The following is a 17418-nucleotide window of genomic DNA, read 5'->3' as shown; positions in this document are numbered from 1 at the left end:
TGTCAGGCCTCGTCACTCCTGTGCTGCATTCAAGTCACCCTCACACACACACACACACACACACACACACGCACACAGGGGGGGATGAACTGGAAAGGATTGAGCATGTAATCAAGTGTCACAGTTTGTAATTTTATGTGACTGACATACATTATTCTCACCGATTAACATGTTCTCCTTCATGTTAGGTATAAAAAAAACAAAGTGTTAAAGTGACAATTTGCTGTATTGTGTATATTAGCCTCTACACTAATCAGCCAAATCATTAAAACCCCTAACAGGTGAAGAGAACCTGAAGAGTAACACTGATCATCTCATTACAATGCAATGTTCTGCTGGGAAACTGCTGGGTCCTGGCATTTATGTGGATGCCATGACATGCTCCACCCACCCAAACACAGTTGCAGACCAAGTGCACCCCCTCATGGCTACGGCACTCCACAGAGGCAGGACAATCATAGGTGTGGGGGGGACAAACTGTGTATAATTGACAAACAGAGTGAAAAATTGAATTTCCCCTCGGGGATTAATAAAGTATATAAAAATGAAAAAAAAATGAAAATTGAAATATATATATACATATATATATAAATATATAAATATATACGTGTGTGTGTGTGTGTGTGTGTGTGTGTGTGTGTGTGTGTGTTATACAACAGTTAGTTCCGGCCCTGCAATCTGATTGGTCGAGAGACAGTAAAACCGTGATGATATTGGAGTACAACATCACGGTTATTTCACTGTGTATGTATCACTCCGCCTCACAGCTGATTGCAATCAACAATCAAATCAAAACTGACGGTTAGTGTCAGTTAGGTCAGCAGTTGCGTTGTAGGCTAATTAATTCATCCACTGTCAAACAGCCAAAAATATGGATTTATTTCCTAAAATAAGTTTTGAATTGAACTATGAATGGTCATCAGAGGAAGATGAGGGAGAGAAGCTGAATCCATCTGAGCACACATCCAGGTTTGTCAGTGTTTCATCAGCGGAGCTCAATGACTTGGAGAAAAGCAACATACTGTCAGATCAGAAGGCAGAGTCGGCTGTGCCTGTGAAGCGACAGTCCACCATGCAGTCGCCAGAGACTTATTTCACCTGCTGCACAATTAATGGAAATGTGCAGATAAATGTGTATAAAGAGTAAGTGCCTGGGGCACCATGTTTGCGTTACATAGCAACGGTGGCAGCGGAGTCCTGAGGGAACTATTTTTGCTGGCGGAAGACAAATAAAATGCTTAAATTATCTATTTTGTCCTCATTTTTCAACATTTCTTAATCAGCCTTGCTTATTTAACTGTTGAACTGTAATATTAATATCAATATCACACTTGAGCTCGTGATGTTATACTCGTATATCGTCACGGCTGTGATTGTCTTCGACGATATAGGAGTATAACATCACTCCCTCTCGTGTGATATTGCTTAGATGTACTGTATGTAGCCTAAATTTAAAAATAAAATAATTCTTGTCTTTGATGTGATGGAGGCACAAAAAGGTGCACAGTGAATACAGTGAATAATAGGTATTTATTTAGAAAAATAAATAATAGCAACACTGAAGTTTAACAGGAGCAACAAATACAATAAAATCATCTTTCTGTTTTCAAACATAAATCTGTTAGAACAGAAACATTAATACACAAGAACTAATATAACAAACACCTGCATTTATATTCAGTATCATTACTGTCAACACATTTACTGCATCGTACTGAACTGTCTGTATTAAACTGTACCATCTATATTATACTGTACCGTCTGTATTATACTGTACTGTCTGTATTATACTGTGCTGTCTGTGCTGTCTGTATTACACTGTGCTGTCTGCATTGAAATGCTCAGAGGAATGATCAGGAAACTAGTTACACTGATATAAAGGTGAAGGTTTGTGTTACTGCAGGCTTCAGAAAGAAGTATAAGTTTGAAGACCTGGTAATATGTGAATATAACAACCATTTAAAACTCCAATGCTGTGAAAGCAGCATCTAGTTTAGATGAGCAGTAGGGCTGACCCGAATTCTTCAACGCTTCAAAGCTTCAGTCGTGGCCATGGTAATCAGAGTCCAGATCAGTATTAGAATGCTTCGATTTTTGTCTTGTCTTTTTTTGCCACTAAAATGGTGTAGGAAACTGAAAAGTGTTGGCGACTGTCAAGGCACAAATGAGGCCTGTATCCTCAGTGTAGTCATCGACCCTCGATAAAGCATTAAATGGGCAGTCTGACGAGGCAAAGGAAGTGAGACGAATTGTGGACAGTCATCCGTGTCTGCCGAATGTAGTGAAGCACTTGCTTTGTATCTATTGATGAGGCCCGACATGCAGCTTTCTGAGTTATTGAGAACATACAGAAACATTGCATGCAATAGTCCACCTTCCACCATCTCATCTCTCACACACACATGCAGCAGTGCTAAGTCCTAATAAAGTTAGCTCGGGTTTCAGGTTAATATGCATACACTTGCCAGCCACTTTATTGGGTTCACCTTGCTAGTACCGGGTTGGACCCCTCTTGCCTTCAGAACTACCATAATTCTTCATGGCACAGATTCAACAAGGTGCTGTAAACATTCCTCAGAGATTTTGGTCCATATCAACATGACAGCATCACACAGTTGCTACAGATTTGTCGGCTGCACATCCATGGTGTGAATCTCCCGTGCCACCACATCCTAAAGGTGCTCTATTGGACTGAGATCTGGTGACTCTGGAGGCCATTGGAATACAGTGAACTCCTTGTCTCTAACCTCTGGCATCAACAAGGCATTTTCACCCAGAGAACTGCCGATCACTGGATATTTTCTCTTTTTCGGACCATCTGTAAACCCTAGAGATGGTTGTGCGTCTGGCACCAACAACCATGCCACATTCAAAGTCACTTAAATCACCTTTCTTCCCCACTCCAATGCTCGGTTTGAACTTCAGCAGGTTTGTTTTGTCTACATGCCTAAAGGCATTGAGTCGCTGCCATGTGATCGGCTGATTAGCTATTTGTGTTCATAAGCAACTGAACAGGTGTACCTAACAAAGTGGCCAGTGAGTGTATATGTGATTGAGTCCTGCCGTGTCTCGTCAAAGCTTTGAGAACTCACAGGTAATTATCACTGAAGCTTCAAAGCCCCTAAAGTGGTATTCAGGTCAGCCGTATTTAGCAGCTAAATTATCGTAATTACGGTTATCTATCTGTTGGTACAATTTAGCAGCTTAAACAGTTTGTTTCAGTTCAGATAAAGGTCAGTTTACCAAGAAAACAGAGTGTTTACAGCACAGTTTAACTCCTAAAACATTTTTTTTGCTAATCTGTTTTTGTTCAAGTTACTTTAACATTTGTTGCCTGGCTGAAAACTTGACAAAATGAGTCGTCATCTGTTTTTTTGTAATATATATATATATATAGATAGACACATTAAAATAGAAATTGGGTAATGTACAAATAACTTTACACAGACCAACAGGTCAGATGGGCCTATCAAGAGCTGTGTTACAATCAACAATTATGGCCCTTTTCACCCCCCCGCACTAACACCAACAACATCACAATCACATTCCACTACACTGCCTTTCAGCAAAATACACACTTCAAATATGCAAATCAAGAAAAAAGAAGGAAAGAAACACAAACAGAAAGAAAAACACAAACATTTAAAATCTTTACTTAATAAAAGTGCGCTTGCAGGCCTCAGGGCTTTCGGGATTCACTGAGATAAGGAGAAACATTTTAATTGATTCAGTCGGACATTTTGGAAAATCCGATAATTGGTAATAGGGCTGTCAGGGTGAAGGAATTTCCCCTGTGGTGATTTAGAGCAGCTCTAGAGTGAGACATGCAGTGTTACCGCCATTTTTTTGTTGTTTTTTTCAAATTATTTGACTAAGCTGAACGGTTCGGGTGCTGTGTTTTTCATTTGAGACAGGTTGCATCTGGTTACTACAGTACAGAATATCTGTGGAAGAAAAAATGTAGACAATATTATAGTACTGTTCTGGATTAATGGAAGGTTGAAGCACATAGGGAGTCAGGATGGACCTGTGTGGGTTCAGTGTTAATTTCTCCTCCTTTGGTGTTGCTGTTCAGGGGTGTGACAGTTACAGCGTGTCCCAAATCACATACATCCGTACTACTAACTTAATGAAAGTACTGGCGCGCTAAAAATGGTCCAAAAGTTGAGTGTGGAATGATGGACACTTTGCACCCTCAACAGTCACCATCTTTGTGACGTTGCAAACTTATCAACATTTAACATGGTGGCTCGAGACAACAAGGAGCCTGTTCGTTATACATATTTTTGCATTAAGTACCAATACTATTGCTGAATAAAATCTGTCAGTAATATTTGTTGGGTCTGTAATGATTTGGTAGCTGGCTAGTGAATGGGTTAGTATTGCTAGATAACATTAGCATTCGCTAGCAAGCTAACTTATAGCATAACATTAGCTAACGTTATGCTCACTAGCTAGCTACCTTTCTCCTAGCTACAGTGACATATTTTAATCCGCACTGATATTGTGGTGTGAATTTATGTGTGGGCGGACATAGCACTCAAATGTTGGTGTTAGGTAGCAAGCTAACGTTAGCTAATACAAGCATGAAATAACTTGCAGCATAACGTTAGCTAGCACGTTACGTTAGCTGGCACGTAACGTTAGCTAGCAAGCTGATGTTAGCTAACGTTATCATTCGATAGCTAGCTAACTGTGGTCACAATGGCCAGAATGGACACTCAGTGCTTCTGTGTGTCCAGCACAGAGGAAGGTCCAGGATGTGTTTAGCCTAGCTTAGCACAGAGACTGGAAACAGGGGGAAACTGCTGGCATAGCTCCATCAAAAAAAGTAAAAATAAATTTCCAATGGTGGTGAAAGGATTTCCCAAAATATCACTCAGTTACTTTATTAAAAATTATAATTTTAATTAGATGTTTCTCCTTTTCCAAACTCATTTTGTCTGACACTAGGATTTAGGGATGTTTATCAAAGTTTTTTGTTTGCTGGTTGTTTCTGGTTTTGACCCGATTGTTGTCCTTTAACCAACAAACATTGCAGGGTATAATTTATACCAAACTCCAGTTACAGTCTTTTGTGCTGCAACAAAAGAATGAACCGTTCGAGCTCCAAGCCAGAACAATCTCTGTTCAGGTGAGGGGTTGAGCAAACGGGCATTTGAAGGCCTTTGGTTTTCAAATTAAAAGTTTTGAATTTGGGCTTTATACACTATCTCAGTTTTTAAATTTACTAAGAGAAAAACTTTCAACCTGTCACGTGACTCTGCAGAGGACTGAGCTGGAAACACACAGATAACTAAATCAAGAAGCAACAGACAACAAGAACACAAACAGGAAACCACAGTATGTTTTTTGTAGAAAAATCGCATAGTGCGCCGCAAAAAATTGTCCATCATTTCAACAACAGTCATCTCACATTAATAACGTCTCCTGAAACATGAGAATACTTTAAGTAAAGGGCTCACCTGAAGAGGAAAATACAACCATCATGTGTGTTTGTATCCATCTGAATCGCGGAAAAGAAATCAGGTGCAGGAACGTGATTTTCTTTGGGTTAAAGTAAAAAGGTTTGGCTTCTTACGGAGGCATTACACAGCCACACAGGTGTTTCCACTTCACTCGTCTGATTGGGCCTCTTTATCAGGACAGCGTGGGTTCTCCTATTAGCACAGACACTTTGTACTCTCTACACACAGAGACCTAATCAGACAGATTAAGTACACCTGTGTCACAGTGCAGGGCCTTTAATATAAAGGTTAGATAAAGTATTTTATGGTTATTTTATTTGTCTAAGCAGTGATTTACAGCATTTTTAAAGAGCAACTTAACACTTAATTTACTTTTCTGAGTTACCATAATATAGGATCTGGTGCTAGTCTATGGTATCCATGGCAACAGCTGACATTTATATAGTAATTCTGTCTTCTAGGTCAGTGGTTACCAACTTTTGAAGTGCTGTTTCCTGCTGTAGAGTGAGTGACTACTTGACAGAGACAGAAAACCAGCTCAACAACATGGCCAGACGCAAGCATGACTCTGAATATATTAAACTGTGTGGACCTTGAAGTGATGACTAGGAAAAATCTGGTCCCCTGTTGTAAACCCGCCTATGTAGATGCATCTTACTATCTGAATAATGCCCCCTTTAAACAGCAGAAAAATAGTGCGCCATTCTGACTTTAGACCAGGGTTTTGTTGGTCAACGGCGCAATCACTTTCTGCTGCCTCAAAACAGCAATATGCCAACGATGTGCATGACCACACCTCATTTTAAGACAGCCATGGGCGCGCAGATGGGCACAAGTGCATTTGCAACTGACGAAACGTGGGTGCTTGGTGGCACGGTGGTGAAGTATTTAGCATTGTCGCCTCACAGCAAGAAGGTTCCCTCACCATGGATTCGAACCCCATCTGTGCCTGTATGCTCTCCCCACGTCAGCGTAGGTTTCCTCCGGGTACTCCGGCTTCCTCCCACAGTCCAAAGACACGCAGGTCAATTGGTGACTGTGTCCGCTATGTGTCAGCCCTGTGATAGTCTGGTGACCTGTCCAGGGTGTACCCTGCCTCTCACCCAATGTCAGCTGGGATAGGCTCCAGTCTGAATTTTGTGTTTTCCTTTACATAACCATAAATTTGTACATAAAAATTCACCTGAATGCAGGGAATGAAGTGTCTGATGCTCAAAACTTCCGAAGCCTTGATCCTGACCACTGGCTGCTTTAGCTTTGTATATTTTTCACTAATGCAGAGCTGTTTTGGAGGGACTCTGGTGCGATGATCTGTCAGAGCTGTGGGGGTTTGCACTGAACTGGATTGCATTTTTCTTTTATGTAAAGTGTATGTTCAAGCTTCAACAAGGTGTTAAGTTGCTCTTGAAGTGATGACGCATGTTGTCATTTCATTGGCAACAAAAACAAAAAGCTCCAGGTTTGGTTTGGAAACAATCCTCCATCTAAAATCTTTGTTCTGGTAAAAACTTGAACTTCTCTAGAACTACGAATATTTAATGAATAGCCTACTTCTTCTAATAACTTTGTGTCTGAGCTTCAGGTGAACCCGTCTACATTTCTAAACCTCTGACTGGACATGAGCTGGTCATGTGACTGCAGGTGATCGTCTTCTAGGAGGGCGGCGTTCTACCCAGACCCCGACCCCGTGCTGTTGTTATTGGCTGTCTTGGGGCGCGCAGTGCAGGAACCTTTTCGTCCAATGGGAAGGAAGGGGCTGGACTCAGAGGTGATGACGATGCTCGGGATTCGACCAATCGCGCCTCTCATCACGTGGCCCTCTGTGAAATCCGTCTGTGAGACAGAAACATGCAGTTACTGTCTCATCTTTGTGCTCACACAGCCCAATGCATACATGAATAAATCAGATGGACTCACATTTGGGATGCTGCCACGTTCACTGGCTCCTGCCATGGACACATCAGTGTCAAAGGACGTCTGGAAGAAAAACAGACAACTGGATGTAAGCCCATGATTGTTACACCATCCAGCTGTGATGGAGGTCTTCAACACCTCCTGTCACACTAAACTCCACATGTATCAGCTGCAGCGAGGCGGCACTGATCATCAAACCCATATCTAATCAATCACCCAAAATATTCATATCCCTTAAAAAAACAAACAAACAAAACCCACAAGTGACAGATTTCAGTCAGTGATTAAGATCAAAAAGAAAAGACAATTTTCTGGTCCGATATAAAAAGTGCATCGAGTAGCCCAAAAAAAACCACACAGAGCAGCAGATTAACACAAACACTGGTGTTATGAAAGATGTTTTCAGAGCTGCTCTCACAAGAGACAATCTCAGCTGACCCCTAAAATGACCCAAAATACCTGTGACCCCCTCAGGTGACCCCCGCATGTCCTTCTCCTCCAGACTGAATGTTAATAATCTACATGGTAAGTAAAAGTGGTGATCTGCTGTTTAATCCATCTGCAGTTGGTTTCATGCTGCCTGAAGGTCGACCAGGACAAACTATAATTTAAAGGCTCAATGTGAAGAGATGTTCAGAAGTTAAAAATATTCTCTCTGCCCTTATCAATCATTTGTACAAATGACGAACACCTCTGTTTTTCCCGATAAAACATCAACAGGAAGCCTGTGGACATCTAAATTGAAGGAGAGAGGTTAACTTCAACTCCCATGGTGCATTTCCCTGATAAATATTAGGGCCGTCAGCGTTATTGCTTTAATCACAAAGCGATTAAGGTCCGATCATAACACGTTATATATTTTTAAATCTCATTTTTGTCCCTGCGACGCACCCTAGTGTGCTTGCTGCTGCAGTGATGGAAAATAAAACACCACTGCGCTTTTTAATGCCTCATTTCACTTTTAAAACCTCCCAGACGATTCAGCTGACAAGTCAAAAGTAATCTGTACAAAACGATTAGTGTCTCTCAGAGTCGCCGCTACTGTTGGTCAATGAAGAAGTAAGTCTGTATTGTTTAAGCAAGCCGGTGTCAGTAGAGTTTCTCCAGGAGTTGCAGTTTTATGTCCAGTGCCACAAACCCAGCTGACTCATTATCTGACTGAGTGATCAGCGGTACCCCAAGTACGAGGTTTATATATTGCAAATAATTTCCTGTCACGCTATTTTGTATTTTGATTTCCTAATTTTTTTTCTTCCTGATTTTGTTTATTTAATTTTACGGTGCTTTCACACCTGCCCCGTTTGGTTCAGTTCAATCAAACTCAAGTTCATTTGCCCCCTACGTGTGGTTCCTTTGGGCAGGTGTGAACACAGCAATCGCACTCAGGTGCGCACCAAAACAACTGGACCAAGACCTTCTTGAAGAGGTGGTCTCGGTTCAGTTACAAATGAACTCTGGTGCAGTTCAAATCAAAAGGAATCAAAGATGTATTTACCTTCTCGAAGATACCAGAGTCGTGGCTCTTCATCTTGGACTTGAAGCTGGAGGAGGGTTTGAAGTCGGGGAGCTCGGCGGTGTCTCTGCTGATGTCACAGGAGACCTGGCGGCTGGCTGGTCTGGAGCCCATACTGGACAGGTCAGCCTCTGTGTCCGTCAGACCCTGCAGGGGAAAACACCACACACGTTCTCATCTCCCGCTCTGTGCTTAACATCTCTCTAAATATGATGTTACAGTTCCCGTGGATCTAAGCTCACCGATTCACTGTCGGAGGCGGAAGAGAGGCGTGACTTGCCGTAGCTCTGCCGCCTCAGCTGGCTGCTGATGTCAGAGGTCTGGCTGGTCACAGTGGAGCGGCGCGTTGACATGAAGCTGCTGCTGGTTGAGCGGAGGTCACGAGGATGAACGCAGAGCAGCACACCGAGACACGGGATGTACTTAGCTAACGCTATCCTGCACAGAGACAGAGAGGTAAAGAGTCTGAGTCCAGCTGCCTTCATCACTGGCCCAACAGTTCTCTCAGGATATATATATATATATAAGTTAATTGGTGACTCTAAATTGTCCGTAGGTGTGAATGTGAGTGTGAATGGTTGTCTGTCTCTATGTGTCAGCCCTGTGATAGTCTGGTGACCTGTCCAGGGTGTACCCTGCCTCTCGCTAAGTGTCAGCTGGGATAGGCTCTTGCCTCTCCGTGACACCCAAGAGGATAAGCGGTTATGGAAAATGAAGTAATGAATTATGAATAAAGCGTTCCAAACAACCTCAAACTTTAACTTCTTATTTATTTATTTTTAATCTTCTTCTATTAATATTATTATTAATTCTCTACTTTCCCTCCATCACAATGTTACATGACACTGACTGACATGTACAGTTATGTAAGTTGCTTTCCTTTTATCCTGCAGCTTTAAAATATCGTGTGTGTGTGTGTGTGTGTGTGTGTGTGTGTGTGTGTGTGTGTGTGTGAGATTAATTCTCTCCAGTTCACTTAACATTCAGGTTAATTGAGCAGCAGTTAGTTCAGCTGAGGTGTCAGAGCGCTCACAGCCGGCGGAGCTTTCTCTGATTGAATCAATTCACTTGGCTGCAGTCACATTAGCTGATGTCAAATTAAACAGAAGTCATCAGTCATCAGTGAAAGAAGCTGGAAGCTGAGCAGCAGAATGTGAGCAGATTTCAATAGGACTGCACAGTAATGACTGTAACAAGCTGGACTTAACATGCAACGTGTTGCTTTAGCAAAACTCTTCTTCAAACTTCACAGTAGAAACAGGAGGTTAGTTGGCGGTGAGCACTGTTCCTGAACTTACTATCTGACAGATCACAGTTTAAACCTGTTCAATCTAACCACTGAGTCGACTGCAGAGGGCCCAGAAAAAAACACAAACTCATTATTTAGAGCCAGTTTACGCTGTTGTGGTTCAGTAATGATGAGTAATGAGGGTCACTTACACTTCTGTGGACTGGAAAATAAATTCATAATCAGAAAGTGCACACAGTATTCTCCTGTCATGCAACACTGGGTATGTTTACATGCACATTAATATTCCACTATTATTCTGAATTTGATACGGGTCATGTAAACAGTCCTGTTTGGATATTCAAAGTTAGGCCTTTTTCCAGATAAAGCATTTTTGGATTAAGACGTGGGATACGCTGTGTTATTCAGGGTTCTAAGAGTATTCTTTAGACATCTATACAGCGCATTCAGCATATGCGATTTAACTGGGGTGTTTAATGCAGTTTACCACACATGGCCTCTTGCCTGTTTACGGTTGGCTCTGTGCGTTGTCAACCAACACATTGTCACTCCGACCTCGACACATATCGACGTTTGGTCATGGACTTTGCACATCCATGTACAACATTGTCACTTTTGGGAGTAAATGAAAGTGTGAATCATTTATTTCTTCTTGTTTTGGGGCCCACACTATTTCAAATATAAATAATTTATTTAGTGTCTGAACTGTAGTGTTTGTATCTGTTTTAATTATTTAAAGAAAGAAGAAACACATCACTATAATTGATTCTGATTCTAAACTTTTAAACAGTCCTGGTGAGTGTGTTACCTGTATTTTGGGTGTGTGATGGCGTAGATGATGGGGTTGTGGATGGCCGAGGCCTTGGCGATGACGGCGGGCACAGAGTTCATGTAGGGAGTCAACATGTCTGCATACCTGCGCAGAACACAACAAAAATACACAGTGAGGAATCACAGAGAACTTTGTACACTCAGCGCCTTGCTCATAGACTTGGACCACACACATTCTGAGTGGTCGGTTGAAGCTAATGTGTAGCACAATGTTTTTATTTGAAATACAATTTCCTGCTGCTGAGTGAGTGCTCAGTGTCTGCTGGTGTTTGTTTTACCCGGCGAATGCGGTGAGAGCGACGGTGGAGTACGGCGACCAGGAGACGACGTAGAGCAGGATGACGATCAGAGCGATCTTCGCCATCTTCCACTCGTTCTGCAGCCGGTGGAAGTTCTTCACAGAGTCTCGAGTGCTGCTGTGACTGTGAACGCTGCCGTTAACCTTCCCCACCGCCCTGAAACACACGCACAAACCTGGAGTACTATACCTGTGAGGACACCTGTGTTCATTTACTGTAGACTAACCCTAAACTAAGGCTCTGATTCAGAAGTAGAAATTATTTGTTTAAATGACTTTGATGTTTTCACCCACATTTTGAGTTTCCACACAGCTAAAAGCTTTTGGTATCGTGCTGCACATTAACACCCATCACTGTATTTCAGTCAGGAACACATAATAAATACAGTTATGATTAGCAATGATGACTCTGCTCTTAAGATGCTCCCTGACAATATTAAATGCTTTGCATTTCTGTTCTGTGTTGTTATCGACCTTTGACTCGAGGAAAGTGTGATTTTTTTAATGACATTTTATTGACAAAAAGATTAATTGAGATTAGAAAATGTATAAATATTAGAAATAATTGTTAGTTGCAGCCCTAAAAGATACTGAATGTTGATTTATACTTCCGCGTCGAACCGACATTGTACCTACGGCATAGCCTGGCCTGCACCTCCCCAGAAATATAACGACACATCGCGGTGACGCAGACCTCCTGTCTATTTTTGTAAGCTGAAACCATTTCCCTCAGTGGAAACGAAGCTTTTATTTACTTTAATTTCACAGATAAGAAACAATAAATTATAAAGACAATAAAGCCTCCACAAAAATAGCATTTTAAGTCTTGTGTGTGATTTATCCTGGCTTCATATGAGTAGAAGAAAAGATCGCTAGCCACTGGACTAATTCATACAATGTAAAATGCCATAGGCTTGTGCTAATAACGTTAGCATGTTGTATTTGTGGGGAAAATGTGTCCAGATAAAGACAAGTGTTTGTATTTGTTTGAAATTGTCTCTATTACGCCATGTTTAATGTGTGTTTAATGTGTGTTTTGAATCAACTAAACTTTACAGCACTTCACAGAAACCTCCACCGCTGACTAGGGTTTTGAAGGTGTCACTGCAGAGTGACACAGACACACCACCACACAAGTATAAATGCTTACAGCATAGACCATGTGCGTAGGCTTTGTGTAGAGCTGACACACCAGCATAAATCCACCTCAAGACTTTTTTTTAACAGCTTTAATTTGTGCAATAAAATGTTGAAAATATTTTGGGGTTAAAACTCACAGTCAGATAAAAGATCATTATCACAGAAAAGAAAAAAAAAAACAGTTTATTAGCTGTGTATTGCTGGAGCAAGGAATTGTTTTATCTTAATGGTGGGGGCCAGGGGTCAAAACAGCTGGGAACCTTAAATGTCACAGGACTCTTGCTGCAATGTTCTCGTACTCAAGACCAGTCTCAAGACCACTTTTTGAAGGTCTCAGTCTCGTCTCAGACTCCACTGTGTTTTTACTCAGCTTTGTCTCAGTCTCAGAAAAACAGGACTTCACAGGATTTTATCTCACGACTAGTCAAGGAAACAATTGCAGGGATACTTGGTCTTGGTTCAGGCTGAAAATTGTTCAGACTTTTGTTTTTGCTTGCTCTGCAGTTTGGGGTTAAAAATCTTCCTTTAATAGCCTAATCGGTTTTTCAACAGTGATGGTGGAACACAGATTACATAAACCTTATTATGTTCTTTTATATTCCAAAAACAGAGAAAGACAGGTAGAATCGGATGAAAAAATCGGTCACACAAAAAACTAAAATTCAATTTTAAAATTCTGATTCGCAGCCTAAATATTCATAAACATTTTTACTAAAAACTGAGATGTGTGGAAACAAAGCAACTCATTTTCTATATCCAGCATTAACCAACAAAAAGGGGACTAACACACTCCAACACCAAACACACACACAGACTCACTGGTTGGTGTTGCGGATGGCGCGGAAGATGAAGACGTAGCAGTAGATGATGATGAAGAGCGGCAGGAAGAAGACAAAGATGAAGAGCAGCATGGTGTACGCTCGCACCGACGGGGTGAAGGTCATGTAGTCCCACGTACAGGATGTCAGCAGGCCTTCGGGGACATAGGCACCTGATGGACAAGAGACAAGGACACAGACAGAGAGAGTTTTAATGTCTCAATGTGCTTTCAATGAAGTTCAATCTGGCATCCTCATACAAAAGTAATCCCTCTCAATCATCACTTACGACCCACTCTCAGTGTTGTTTTGTTCTGCATCTATGACGTGCACATCATGTGTTTCTTTTTGATGTGAATATTAACCTGCTGTCTAAAAGATTTAATAACATGTGGTCTGTTGTATAATACTATAACTGAACCACACTGCCCTACTTTACTCTCTACTGCTGCTAAAATCAGCTCAGAGTTCATTAACGTGTCCCCCTAAAACAACAGCTGGCCCCAGTCTGGCCCCAGTCTGGCCCCACTGAAACATCACTGCTTCCAGGGGAGTCTCTGTTTGCACAGGATAAAACAGTGTCCAGGGGGAACCTGCTAAATGATACTGCATATTAACAAAGCACCAGACTCCATTCGGACTCCATTCAGATTAAAGCCTGTTCATGTTTGAATCGGCTTCCACACTGAGGTCAGAAGCAGAAAAATGTTTTCTTTCATTTCATCTCTCCACATGAGAACACGCTGTCCCCATAAGTATAATAAAACACAGACGCATACATCACACACGGCTAAAAACACCCTGTACATTTCTGACACACTCAAACATTTTCCACCTGGAAAGTTTTTCCACAAGAGGAAGATTTATGGGAGCTCTTCTGTTTCCATATATTTTAATTTACATAAAAGTAAAGTGAGATAGAGTCTGCGGAGGAGAATCAAAACCAGGTGAGAGGAAGAAGAAAAACACCACATGAAGGGAGCGTACGTGTATGTGTGTGAACTTGAACTGAACTGATAATAAATGGGATTTGGGGAGTAAATGAACAATAAGTTTGATAAGATAGAAAGAGCTTTGAGGCAGAACAAAAGATTTATGTGCAGCAGATGGAAACAGGAGATTAATCCCTTACAACAGCGGAGGATGGTAGAGACAAGTAAAGGAAAACACAGAGGAGAGGAAAGGAGAATATACTTGTAAGTATAGGTTCATGTGTGCAGGATGCTTGCCTAGCATGTCCTGTGTTGGTTTGGGAGGGTGATTTTGCATGTCCTCAGAAATATATGCAAAGCATCTGCAAGTTCCTATACACAGGGGCAGTGTGAGAATCAATACAGTCATGAAGTGCTTGATTTAAGGGCCTCTTATATTCAAACCCACATAAAAAAATATTACCTGGACTCTTCCTCTGCTGGTCTCCTGACCATCCCCACCTCACTCCTCTGGGTGCCAGGAGTTTCAGCTGCACTTCTCAAACCCACCTGTTCAAGCAGGCCTATGCACTTTAACACTGACTGTACCCTCTGCCCCTCCCCTGGTGTAGTTAACAATCTTACTGTGTGTGTGCCCAATTCATGTCTCTTGTTCTGTATGTTATTTTATACTCTGTAAGGTGACCTTGGGTATCTTGAAAGGTGCTTCTACGCTGGTGCTGCTGTCGTCTTTTCTGCTGCAATCTCAGAATAAAATAAGAACGTAACCTCCTGCAGTGTCATTGTCAGTCACCGGTGTTGGTATGTTTGTTGTTTACATCATGCAACTCCAGGTCTATACAGTCTGAGAACTCTGGTAACATGTGTGGTACAAAGTATGTTAACAATTTTGTTCATGACGCAGCTGGTTGTTTGATGCAAACTTGTGGTTTGAGGTAATCAGAGGTAAGGAAAGTAAAGGGGAGTAAAAGTAGAGGTGAGTAAAACTCTCCTTGTGTCAGTAGGACGGACAAAAATTCATATCTTGGTATTTTCAGGATGACTGGAGATACGCAATATATATCTCAGTATTTTCTACGAAATGGGCGACATGTTCAGTTGCAAGTCAAAGCCACATTTGAGATGCCACAAGCACTTTTATAAAAACAGATGAAAATAAAATGCAAAGACAGGTATTTTTTTTCCCTGTTTGAAAATATACAGCTGCACAACATGTACATGAAAATGATATAAAATAAATAGCTGTATTGTACGTTAACTTTTTACACACAGCACTGGAGCTACAGAGGTTTAAAGGTTTGCAGAACAAAACATGACTATAAAAAGATCAAGTAGGTCTAAATCCACTGTAGTTTGAAGAGAGTCAAAAAGTCATTTTCCATCTGTTGGCCTTGTAAATCAATCTAGAGCTAGAAAATGATTTAAATCTTTTTATTTCTTTAGGCTGTTAATCTTATTTATGCACAGAGCATCAACAGAGAGGCCGAGAGAGGGAGGGAGCAAGAAACACTTTGTCCATGTTATATATGTCCTGTATATGAAACATCTGTGTTTTTGTTTAAAACAGATCTGTTGCCTGCATCCAGGCGCCGTCTCCATGTCATACAATAGACTACAACTACCAAGACGATGCAATATGATCCACCTGCCGTGTGCTACTGCGGTTATTTCATTCATTTCACAGACTGATTTAGCGTAGCGCTGCAACATATAGACCGATGTCACACTATAGACTAATATTAACAGACAGATTAAACAGAGGAGCAGCTCTGTGTCTCTCTGAGTGTTGATGGAGAACTTGTGAAGGATGGAGCTGTGTGGAGAGTGTGAGAGAGGACACTGGTGTGGCTTTTCAAAAGAATAGCGTTACGTAATGCAACTTGACCCGATATCGATATACAGTACAGGCCAAAAGTTTGGACACACCTTCTCATTCAATGCGTTTTCTTTATTTTCATGACTATTTACATTGTAGATTCTCACTGAAGGCATCAAAACTATGAATGAACACATGTGGAGTTATGTACTTGACAAAAAAAGGTGAAATAACTGAAAACATGTTTTATATTCTAGTTTCTTCAAAATAGCCACCCTTTGCTCTGATTACTGCTTTGCACACTCTTGGCATTCTCTCCATGAGCTTCAAGAGGTAGTCACCTGAAATGGTTTCCACTTCACAGGTGTGCCTTATCAGAGTTAATTAGTGGAATTTCTTGCTTTATCAATGGGGTTGGGACCATCAGTTGTGTTGTGCAGAAGTCAGGTTAATACACAGCCGACAGCCCTATTGGACAACTGTTAAAATTCATATTATGGCAAGAACCAATCAGCTAACTAAAGAAAAACGAGTGGCCATCATTACTTTAAGAAATGAAGGTCAGTCAGTCGGGAAAATTGCAAAAACTTTAAATGTGTCCCCAAGTGGAGTCGCAAAAACCATCAAGCGCTACAACGAAACTGGCACACATGAGGACCGACCCAGGAAAGGAAGACCAAGAGTCACCTCTGCTTCTGAGGATAAGTTCATCCGAGTCACCAGCCTCAGAAATCACAAGTTAACAGCAGCTCAGATCAGAGACCAGATGAATGCCACACAGAGTTCTAGCAGCAGACCCATCTCTAGAACAACTGTTAAGAGGAGACTGCGAATCAGGCCTTCATGGTCAAATAGCTGCTAGGAAACCACTGCTAAGGAGAGGCAACAAGCAGAAGAGATTTGTTTGGGCCAAGAAACACAAGGAATGGACATTAGACCAGTGGAAATCTGTGCTTTGGTCTGATGAGTCCAAATTTGAGATCTTTGGTTCCAACCGCCGTGTCTTTGTGAGACGCAGAAAAGGTGAACGGATGGATTCCACATGCCTGGTTCCCACTGTGAAGCATGGAGGAGGAGGTGTGATGGTGTGGGGGTGTTTTGCTGGTGACACTGTTGGGGATTTATTCAAAATTGAAGGCACACTGAACCAGCATGGCTACCACAGCATCCTGCAGCGACATGCCATCCCATCCGGTTTGCGTTTAGTTGGACGATCATTTATTTTTCAACAGGACAATGACCCCAAACACACCTCCAGGCTGTGTAAGGGCTATTTGACCAAGAAGGAGAGTGATGGAGTGCTGCGGCAGATGACCTGGCCTCCACAGTCACCGGACCTGAACCCAATGGAGATGGTTTGGGGTGAGCTGGACCGCAGAGTGAAGGCAAAGGGGCCAACAAGTGCTAAACACCTCTGGGAACTCCTTCAAGACTGTTGG

The 17418-nt window shown here is 41.7% G+C and overlaps 1 protein-coding gene across 1 annotated transcript in view; it reads right to left on the bottom strand.

Annotated features, from left to right (window-relative positions):
- Nucleotides 1–1648: 1648 nt before the first annotated feature.
- The window catches only part of LOC125903659 (melanopsin-A-like), a 65649-nt gene continuing 49879 nt past the window's right edge, over nucleotides 1649–17418 (bottom strand). The window contains exons 5-11 of the mRNA XM_049600714.1: nucleotides 13233–13404; nucleotides 11254–11430; nucleotides 10953–11060; nucleotides 9138–9333; nucleotides 8878–9042; nucleotides 7386–7445; nucleotides 1649–7301 (exon numbers count right to left, since the gene is read on the bottom strand). Of these exons, the coding sequence (XP_049456671.1) occupies nucleotides 7137–7301; nucleotides 7386–7445; nucleotides 8878–9042; nucleotides 9138–9333; nucleotides 10953–11060; nucleotides 11254–11430; nucleotides 13233–13404 (1043 nt within the window). The 3' untranslated portion in view covers nucleotides 1649–7136. The remainder of the gene's footprint in view (nucleotides 7302–7385; nucleotides 7446–8877; nucleotides 9043–9137; nucleotides 9334–10952; nucleotides 11061–11253; nucleotides 11431–13232; nucleotides 13405–17418) is intronic.

This window comes from Epinephelus fuscoguttatus, linkage group LG16 (assembly GCF_011397635.1).
Source record: "Epinephelus fuscoguttatus linkage group LG16, E.fuscoguttatus.final_Chr_v1".
NCBI classification, from domain to species: Eukaryota; Metazoa; Chordata; class Actinopteri; order Perciformes; family Serranidae; genus Epinephelus; species Epinephelus fuscoguttatus.
This window is presented reverse-complemented; position numbering and strand designations above follow the sequence as displayed.